At 41.6% G+C, this 11,044-nt stretch overlaps 1 protein-coding gene across 2 annotated transcripts in view; it reads left to right on the top strand.

The window, feature by feature from the left end:
- Positions 1–1,461: 1,461 nt before the first annotated feature.
- Positions 1,462–11,044, top strand: part of acap3a (ArfGAP with coiled-coil, ankyrin repeat and PH domains 3a) — a 73,424-nt gene continuing 63,841 nt past the window's right edge. For both annotated transcript variants that reach the window (XM_083920127.1, XM_083920126.1), the window contains exon 1: positions 1,462–1,615. In XM_083920127.1, coding sequence (XP_083776253.1) covers positions 1,569–1,615 — 47 coding nt within the window. In that variant the 5' untranslated portion in view covers positions 1,462–1,568. The remainder of the gene's footprint in view (positions 1,616–11,044) is intronic.

The following is an 11,044-nucleotide window of genomic DNA, read 5'->3' as shown; positions in this document are numbered from 1 at the left end:
GTACAGAGACAGACAACCATTCACACCTACGGGCAATTTCAGACTCATCAATTAACCTAACACGTGCATGTCTTTGGACTGTGGGAGGAAACCGGAGTACCCGGAGAAAACCCACGCAGACACGGGGAGAACATGCAAACTCCACACAGAAAGGCCGAGGTCGTGATGTGAACCTGTGACCTTCTTGCTGTGAGGCGACAGTGCTAACCACTACACCACCGTGTAGCCATTAGACCCATCTTTTTTTCAAGTTTCAACATTAAAGTGATGTACACATGGATGCATCACTAATTTTAATCCAATAAATATAGTACATATTATTCTGCAATGTGCCAGTCTACATGATGAGTACTTTTCTTATTATGATATACTTACATATATATAATAATAAAAATTAAATTAAAATGCTTTTGTACTTTTATATAAAATCTGAATACAGGACTTTTACTTGTAAGAGAGTTTTTCTAGTGTGGTACTGCTGCTTTCACCAAAGTGAGCCACCATTTTAGTCTGAAATTTAGTAATAATAATAATAATAATAATAATAACTTCATTTTCAGTATATAGCACCTTTAAAAGAAACGTTTACAAAGTGCTTTGACAGAGCAAAGACAAAAGCACATAGAAACCCATACATATGTACTCATCAACAAGGTGAGATAAACAGTAGGACACTTTTACGAGCTGGAAAAACAACAAATGTCAACAAGAAAAAGGAAATTAACAGACGACAAGATAAAAAAGACAGTAAAAGACCATAACATAAAAAACAGGTAAATAAAATATAAATAACACAAAGGACCACATCGCAAAAAATCAAGCCTATAAAAGTTATAAAAAATGTTTTTCATGTACTGTTTGACACCTTCTTTTTTCTTTTTTACATGCTTGAAATTAAAAAATATAAAATAATAAAAAAAACAAAAATCAAGCCTATAAAAGTTATTAAAAAATGTTTTTCATGTTCTGTTTGACACCTTCTGTTTTCTTTTTTAAATGTTTGAAATTAAAAAATATAGAATAAAAAAATAAAAAATCAAGTCAATAAAAGTAAAAAAAAAATGCTTCTCATGTTCTGTTTGACACCTTCTTTTTTCTTTTTTACATATTTGAATATATATATATATAAAAATAAAAAATCAAGTCAATAAAAGGGTGTTTTAAGAAGTGATTTAAAAGAAGCCACTGATCCAGCAAGCCTTAGCTCCTATTGAAAAGTGGAAAAAGACAGAAAAAGGAATACATATAAAACCAAACACAAGTACCTCAACAAGGCTGCAGTAAATGTTACTTTTCCCACTAAAAAATACGCTGAATGTGTCACGTTTTAATGCTACGAGTCATACGTCACACATGGCTTCTTAAAAATCCGAGCTCAGCGGGAGCACGTGAAGGCGGCACGGGTCCAGTCCTGACGGAGGCAGCTCCGTATCATCAGAGCGGGACTGAGAGAGTGTCTGAACCGCTGCAGGAGCACAGGACACGGCGGGAGGATCGGCTTTACTCCAACACCCGGGAAATGAACCCCGTCTTTTAACCGCGTATAAACTTCGACTCTCCAGCCCAAGATGACGGTGGATTTTGAAGAATGCATTAAAGATTCACCCCGGTTCAGGTAAGAACAACACGCAACTCCGTATTTGCTCGTTTTGAACTGTTGAACGCAACAACGTGACGATTTCTCTGCTATCTTGTGCGCGATAACTCAAATGATTTGTCCCAGCAGGCATTGAATGCATGTGCCATATATGCCATGTGTCTCTGATATTATGTTGCATTTTTTTAATGCATTGATCCGGTAAATGGTGTCTGGATCAGAGCTACAGTTTGGAAAATCCAGTCAGATCTGTGAGTCATTTCATGCAGTAGGCATGAGGATGAGCAAAGCAGCCATATGAGCTGTCACATGGGCTCAGTTAGGAGATCAGAGTCTTATCTGTTGCTCCTCACGTTGTCTGTTTATTTATATATTTATATGCATCCATTTGACAGTCAAGATGCTCTTGACACCGTTGTAATAAAACAAGACATATTCCTAATCCAGAATAATTGCAATAACCCTACCTGGGGCTGAAACTCATGGTTTTTCTTCCATTATTGATAAGTCAGTTCATTGTCTAGTCTATAAGATGTCACAAAAAAGCCCCATCGTTTCCCAATGTTAAAGTCTTTCAAAGGTCTTGGTCAGACAAAAAATAAACCATCAGTTTTAATTTACATCAGACAAAGAAAAGCAGCAACTGTCTCAGTATTGAGAAGCTGGAACTAATGAATGTTTGCGGTGATCCATCGATTCGATGTATCAGCTCCAGTTCAAACAGTGTCTCTAATCACAGGATCAGAGGAAACTGAAGGTTTCCCCACACAGCCTGCACCAAAGCCCCTGACCGCATGTGCACCAAAGGTTACATAAATAAGCCAGGAATTTTCTGCACCCCCCATCTAAACCTGGTCCTTGCTCCCATATGAGTCTCTCAGGGAGGGATCTTTCAGACCCATGGAGCAGTGAGGTGGAAGATCCTTAACTTAAGTCAAACTATAGCAATAGAACAACGTAAAGATACCTCATACCGAGTAAAACCCCTGCATCCACCATATTAAAGTATAACTACTGTACAGATGTTGAACCAGTACTGGAAGACTGATCATGTTTAGTTTATAATAACATAACTTTATTTACATATGTCAAGCCGAGAAGTGTTGGTGTCACAGTATCTCATTCATGTCTGCAGAGCATACTTGTAGTCATATTTCCAGTTATTTACAATGGCAAATATACTGTAGACTATTAATAATGAAGGCACCTCTATTACATTTTTCATATTCCACATATTTTAGGTGATTATCCCTAAAGATTTGTACATTATTTTATTGTGCTTTTGGGTTACTTTATACTTTCAAAATTGACAAAATGTCACAAATCAAAGAAAGGATGCCGTGCATGATGCATATGTTTGTTAGCAGTATTTGTAGCTTATGAGGTACTAGTTTTTTTTACTTTATGTGCTTTTGTAATGGAATTTGTATTCATGTTTTGGACTCTCTAATCGTCTCAGTATACGACTTTGGCTCTGACTTTCCCCTCCCCAACAAAAAGAAGCCCCAGATCGGAGGCAGACCGGGGCTGGCTGGCTCGCTGGCTCTGCTTGGAGCTCGAGCGTGATATGTGAACTTTTCGAAGTGCTGGTGTCTAGCAGACACACTCCAGATATCTAGCAGGCGAAATATCTGAAGCTGTTGGTGTCTCCAAGAGCCAATGATGGTGCAAACCACGGGAGGGGGCGCCTATAACTACAGGAACTTTACTGTAAGTGCGGGGGCAGACGGACCCTGTTTCCTTGGGCACCGGCGAAGCGAAGCGAGGCAACTGGCCGGATTAAAAGCCGCTGCGCTGTCACGATCCTCTGTGTTTGAGACTGACGCACAAGGCATTTTTGAGTTTTCAACTGTAAACTTATCCGCGGCGATATTAGACATCAGAGCGAGCACATCGGGGGATTCCTACTTGTCAGAGATCTTGTAGCAGAGGACTCATCAAGACTTTGAGACTCCAAAACTCTTGACACAAGATGACTGTGAAAGCCTAGTATGAACTTGGCATTATGTGACAAGTAGGCCCAACCACACATTGGTTTATTGAAAGGCGTCACTGATCTGGTGTCATTTTTAATCTTTTTGCATTGTTCATGTAAATTTGTAATCTTCCAAGTTACTACAGCTGTCAAAGAAATGAGTAAAAAGAACAACATTTGTCTCTGAAATGCAGTGGAGTAGAAGTATGAAGTATCATAAAACGGAGCCTTAGGAGTACCTAAAATAATACTTTGAAAGATTTGAGTAGGCATAATGTCTGTGTGCTCCTGGAGATAAAATCTTTGCGCCCAAATAAATCAAAGACTTCCAGACCCGGCCGCAGCACCTTAATGACAGCCATCTGTGCTGGAGAGAGGCACATCACAGGAAGTGCTGAGTGAAGGGGCACTAACCCTCTCCCTCCTTGTTTCATTATGCTAAGCGACGAGGCTACGCGCTGCATGCTGGAGTCACCACCTCATTATTTAGAGCTCTGAGACGCCTTCTCTCCAGGAATGGCTCGATAAAGGGAGCTCTTATCGGACTGGCTGTGATAATAGGCCTCCTCCTCCTCCTCGACTGTACAGATCTTTCCCACTGGCTCGAGAGATGCTCCTTTTACGCTCCACTTTCTCGTCCAGTTTACGTTAAGAGTCTTTTATCTGCTGCCCAGGATGTTTAAATGACTAGAAGAGACGCTGAAAGAGACAAAGTAAACTTGTGTTCGTGCAGCCACTGAAGCCTGTAACTATGTTTTTTTTCACAGAGCATTCAAACGGTGTCCTTTGTGGAGCTAAAAGCAACGCTGTCTTGTGTTATGTAACGACCCTGGAGGTGGATGACTGGAAGGAGGCAGCAGGCCCAGAGTACAGGAAAGAAATCAAGGCTTTTCACTCTGAGGATTGGCATGACACTCCACGTATTTCCCACACGTATTTAAAACCATGCAGGAAATCAGTTTGTGCGTGGTTTTACAATGATCTTTCACGCGGCCGCGGACTTCTTTACTTGTCAGCTCAAGCTTGAAGCATTTAGCGATTTATCACCAAGTATTCTGACCAAGACGCAGAACAAAATGGTAGCAATTAGGTTCTCTTTTTTAAATCTGCTGTTTCAGCACTTCCCAACAACATGATGAATAACCGGTCCCTGTTCAACGTCTCTTGAACAAACTGTATGTATTCATGTGTTTAGTCTCCATGGATACTCCGACTCGCACAGATGTGAGAGGGCAAACCAGTGATGCTCCACATCTGTTTTTTGGGAAGGTGGTTTGTGATGATTACACGGCCGCAGGAACTTGTGGTGTTTGTGTTTGCTCCGGCACAACAGTGGCAACACGCAACGTTTGAGTTGTTTTCTCCCCACTGACATGTTAATTTGAGGTCGCACTCACATACTGCTGAAGGATAATATTTAGGCGTAGCAACCAGTATCTCCTGTTGTAGTTAATGGGTTGGATATACTTTTTAATTGGTCGGAAGAGCGTGAGCACTTTTAAACCCTTTATTTGTGATGTCAATGTGATGTTTTTGTTTCTCAACAAGCTGGCTTTACTTTTATACGTTTGTATCTTAACCCACCATCAGGAGTCCTCCGAAACGGCGCTAAAGCTTCCTAGCTGAGAGATTTCAATTCAATTCCATTCAATTTTTCAATTCAATTTTATTTATAGTGCCAAATCATAACAAAAGTTATCTCAGGACACTTTCATGACAATTTCCCTTTTACCTTTCCGCAAAGCTGTTGCTGCGGATGACACCATGTTTCATTAATGAAAAAATGCAGCCGTCAAACCACAGAGACATAGGTGGTGAGCTAGCTAGCGAGCTAACCATTAGCACAGGTACAACAGCTTCTGGAGCTTCCCTTTATTTTCCTTCTCTTCTTGTGTTTACTTTCCCCTTGTATGTTTGTTTACCACTGCGCACCGCATAATTAATTAAGAAGTTATTGACGAGAGCTCCCCAAGCTAACGAGCTAATGTCAGCTAGCTTAGCTCAGTCGCATCTTCGATAAAAGGAATCTAGCATTACAACCGCTGGTTTGTAAAAGTGTTGTTATTTATGAGATATGGAAGCATCAAGCATGCATTTTAGATGAATGAGATGAGAGTAGGGTTTCACAATACAAGAATTTCAAAAGTCAAAACATATTTTTTAAAATAAAGATTCGAACCACACAAACAACATCACTAACCATCAATTAGTAGTCTGACGTAGTGCAAAAACAAAAAAAGAAAATAACTGCGGGGTGAATGTATGACAAATATGTTCAAATTCAGTTTGTTTAATTGTGTTGTAGAGCTCAGGGATTTCTGTGGACATAAAATGAATCAATGAAGGAGATTATACCTTGGATTCAGCTGGTGAATAGGTTGTTGTTAGTCAGGTTTCTCCGCAGTGTAAACAGGGATCTGGTCCATGCTAATGTATTCAGCTACAGTCCTGTTCATCTTCTGTGTTTCTGCTGACATGGCTCCATATTACTGTTTCTGATTAAGTAGAGTTGGTATGGCAGCTGCCACTGTTTTTGTCTTGATGATGGTTGACTTTTCAAACATATTTTTGTGTCATCCTGTTAAATTACCGCGTCTTAACGTTAGACGGGCAGGACTGATGACGTTAGCTGCTTAGCTTCGCCGTTAACATTACTGTTTATTAATAGACGCAAGCTGCTACCCCCCCAGCTTTACATAGTCAGCTTTTCCCTGGCCGTTAGCCTTGTATGCTAAATACTTCCAAACGGCACTTTTGCTTTGTTTATTTCCTACTAATACCCGTGCGAAGGTCCTCCAGCAGCAGCAGCAGCGCTACCTGTGTTCAGTCAGCTCAGTGTTGTTAACGTGACAAACCAGCGTTCATGTTCTCAGAGACACAAGCTGTAGCTGCTGTCTGGTTTTGTCTGCAGCGTTGCTGGGTGACGTTACGCGGCAACTGGAGGAGGTGGCACTGTTGACCACAAAAGTATCGAAACTTTTGCAAGTTAGTATCTAATCCGATACTTATTTTTGGTATTGTTTATTTTCTGAATATCCAGATGAGAGTATGCACAGATAAACCGAGGCATATTACCTGAAGCAAAATACTATAGGAGTTATCCAGACTGTGATTGTCTCTCAGACTTAATAATGATATTAATTTTAGTGCTAAAAACTTTTATACACACTTTTATATTTATATATATGTGGGCACTCAGTAGCTGCTTTTAGCCTTAGTATGTTTTGTGATTACGGCTCCTGCACCACTATGAATAACATGAAATATTTCTGCTGAGTTTGAGAGGATATTACAATCACGCCCCTTTTTTGCTGTTGGGTGGGATTTTTATTGCTGTTCATGTGTCCGAACAGAACAGAACTATATTGTCCAGAGAGATTCTTGCTTCCGCTGAGAGACACACTCTTTTCTGTGTGTGTGTGTGTGTGTGAATGGCCCGGGGCAGACGGCCCAGATGATCCTTCCTCCCTTTCCATGTGAACAGCTGTGGGGTGGAGAAGGGAGGCGAGGCCGCCTTCATGCTGATGGAGGGTTTGTCATTGAGTTACAGAGCAGAGAGCCCCGACAGGCTGGGAATCCAAGGCCAGTGACCTGTGGAGTTCCCTGCTTGTGTTTCTTCAGCGTCTGTGAGAGAGTGACTGGATGGATGGATTTGTGACACAAAATCAAATGACAGGGTGAGGGGGGAATGTGTATGTAAAATTCCAGGAGATGAAGGAATTCAGAGCAAGAAAATGAGAAATGAATTTGTGCAGTCAATAGATACCGCATGGACTGAAGACATAACCTGACTCTGGCCGGATGAATTTGGTTCCTCCTTGCTTCCCTCATCCATCTGGGATCGCTCCGTAGGAAAGGCTGGGCCTTATCAAAAATCCCTGCATATGATTGGATAAACCACTTGTCCGTCATCTTTATTGACGTGCTACTTCAACCACTCACATCGAAACCAAACTGTGACGCTGATGACTGACGCAGGGAAACGCCAAACATGGTTTCCACCAACAAAATCCTTCAGAGCCGTTCTCTGGTGTTTTTTTAAAGAAGAAAGATTCTCTAGATTGGACGACACAGATGAAACAGCAGCATCCATGCTGACGCCTGCTTCCTCGATGCGAGCCGCCACAGTCGTTTCGCTGCTACGTCACATCTATAAAATCCCTGCCGACAGTCCTGATTGGCCTGACCATTTTTTGCGGACCGTGAAATCCCTTTCCAATCCAGATGCTTGAGTGGAGTTAGGCGGAGTCAAGACGGAAACAAGGCGGAACGACAGTCATCTGGCGAGAGTCAGGTTACTTGAAGACATGCATGCAGAGTCAAAAGTTAGAACCAATCGAATTGCCTCTGGGGGCAACGGCTAATAGTTCAGGCTTTCCTGTGTGGCCAGCGGATATCTGGACCAAGACTTCCTGTTCTGAGTGTCATTGTGTACACTGCGATTAGCAACTTGACATGTGAGAATATAATAATAATTACAGAAAGCTAATGAAAAGCTAAACCATTGCTAGATCATAGCCATTTGGTTCTGTGATTCTATGACAGCCAGTCTTTTACTCTTCACATGGACTGTTTACCTGCATGCAACCAAAGCCTGCTCAGATGAGATTGGTAAATACTATTCAGCCTACAAACTGAAACCAGACCACTTCCGATTCCCAAATCTTGTCCCGTTGCCTAAATATTCTACATTCCTGTGCAGAATCTGTTTATGGTAGATAAGGGTTGTAGAAAATGAAAAAAACTCTTCACAGGTGTAAAACTTTTTTTTCAAATTTAAATTTGTATGACGGAAATAATTGGTTCAGTAGTTGTTAGTAATTAATTAGTAATCATCTTTTTTTTTTTGATAATTAACAAATAATTTTTTTTTTTCAAGCAAAATAGCCAAACGTTACCTAATTCCAGCTTTTAAATTTTGAACATTTTCTGCTTTTCAAATAATTGTGAACGGGAGTTCTTCAGGTTTAGGACTAATGACATTATAATGACAAAACGATAAATCAATTATGAAATGAATAGAAAGCTGCAGCCCTAAAAACAGTTAGACATTAATGATGAATCCATGGAACGTTCATATGATAACACACAAGGGCTGCAACTGGATTATTCTCGTCATCAATGAAACAGCAGTTATTTTATTTTACAGTTTATTTTGTTTGGCCCATTACATGTTACAGTATCCTAAAGTATCCCAAAGAATACTTCTTCAACCATTAAAAAAAAAAAAAGTTTACATCATTTAAGACAAACAAATGCAGCTTGAACCAGATAACCTTTGACATTTTTGCTTGAAAAATATAACTTGAGCAATTAATTGATTGTCAGAATAGCTGCAGATAAGCAGTCCCCCCATGTAAAGAGGCTGAAGGTCCTCGAGGCAGCAGCCGCGGGTTCGACTCCCACCTGCCGCCCTTTTCTGCATGTCTCCCCCCTCTCTCTCTCACCCCAATTACTGTCTGTCCTATCTAAGGGCGTGATCACACTATCCTTTTGGCCGCGGCCAAAACCGGTTTTTCAGCTAAAGTCTAGTACCTTTAAGTAGTGTGAGCGCACCCGCTCCGCGCTCAACTGGGGCCAGCTGGCCCTCCACGGCCCGCTTGAAATAGGTGGGCTTTAGCGGAGCCGTTTGCACATGTACGAGCACGAGCGTGCGCACGTGTACGCGCACAAGCACGAGCCCTACGGCAGTAGCGTTATGTCCGCCTGTTCGGACATGTAAATAGAAGGACGGACCATGCGCGGACATTTAACAACAACAACAATGGCGGTGAAAGGTTCACGTTGGTGTGGTGCGGAGGTGGAGTGTTTACTGCAGATTTGGTCGGATGAAAATATTCAAAAACAGTCGACAAGACGTACAAAAACTCTGAGGTCTGTGGAAAGATTTGTAAACAAAGCCACACACACGCGATCAATGCGTGTGACGTGTTACGGCTTGAAGGCGTATGGACAGCAAGAAGCATTGGCCGAGGCCCTGGTAGTGTGAGTACAAACGGGGCTGGGGCGCGGGGGGAGAGGGAGGGGGGACAAGTACCCTAAAGTCCGGGTCTCGGTCCGGGAGGATAGTGTGAGCGCGCCCTTATAAAGGCTTGAAAACTGCAAAAAAAATCTTAAAAAAAGAAATCCATAATTTTAACAACAGGATTTTATAAAGTTACTATACTACGATATTTTTATGTTGCTGGTTCGACCCTAAGTCAGTAGCAAAAGCTCTGTGATTGCATTTTCCCCTCATTTTATCTTCATAAAACTGCTTTAGAGTAGTGTCGAGCTTCTTTTTACATACTGTGCATCGTTGAGTGAACTGGAAAGTACCTGACTCATTCTGCCTCTGGATTATTATTTTTTATATGTTTCAAGATGTACACCCATCTGTTTCCCTCTCTGCAGGGAAGGAATTTATAGCGGGATTACATTAGCTTCATGACTTCATATTTAATACAGGTTTACTGAGAAGAGGAACCTGTTTTTTTATATTGGAGTTCCTTTCTGCACGTGTATAAAAAAAACCTACTATGCATGTTAAAATCATAATGGTACCAAGAACATCTAAAATGAGCCCCTTTTTTAATGCTCGTGTAGGGTTCCAAGCATCAAGTTCATCTGGGTTCATGAGTGTGACTTCTGTGAGGTTGGAGAGGACGTTTCTGGAAGATCAGCATCTCCAGCTGCATGGAGCTGGAAGGGATTTCTCTTGTTGATTCTGCTCTACTTCAGACTGACCTCCTTCCATCTTGAATCTGTGTCAGTGGCCCTTCTGTTCAGCCGAGAGTGCTCCTCCCAACAAGACTGTGACTTTGGCCAATCATTATTGTGATTGGAAAAAACCCACTTTGCGAATATCCATCTGGTCTCCGTCACATCCATCTCCTCGCGCAGCTGATATTGTTTATAGTCAAGTGTTCTGTTGCATATTCAAGTTCTTACCCATAAATCCTGTGTCCTGTTTGGCTTCAATTTAACAACCTCTGCTTGTGATTTCCACATTATATGCATTACTACCCTTCTCCCCCACACATGTGAGTTTATTCTGCTATTTTAATTTTCATCCGCATTCTTGATTTAATGAGCGAGAATAGCTCAGCGGCGCTGGCCCGCGGGCATTTCCCCCATCTTGTTAAGGACGTCAGTGAGCTCTGTGCCCTGGAGCTAACAACTCCAGGTAATGAAAGTGACAGGGATTAAAGCAGCAGTGTGCAGTTTGGTGGCCGCGTGTCTTTTAATCAGGGATTGGCCCACATTCGCCTGCTCAATCCCTTTGGATGGCAAGGTGTTGTACCTGAAAGGATTAACGTTGAATTGGGTGTCATCACGACTCAATGTGAAGGACCGCAAACAGATCTAATGATACACAGAGCAATATGATTTCTTAATCACAGCGTTGTTGCCCTCCTGCTGAGAAGGCGCAGCGCCATTAGCTGGAAAAGGCTTTCATCTTTTTAAAACGAGACCAGATGAAGGGCTTTTGC

The sequence above is a fragment of the Echiichthys vipera genome, assembly GCF_963691815.1.
Source record: "Echiichthys vipera genome assembly, chromosome: 9".
In the NCBI taxonomy this organism is placed as follows: Eukaryota; Metazoa; Chordata; class Actinopteri; order Perciformes; family Trachinidae; genus Echiichthys; species Echiichthys vipera.
The sequence above is the reverse complement of the archived record's forward strand: the minus strand, read 5'-3'. Positions and strand labels throughout refer to the sequence as shown.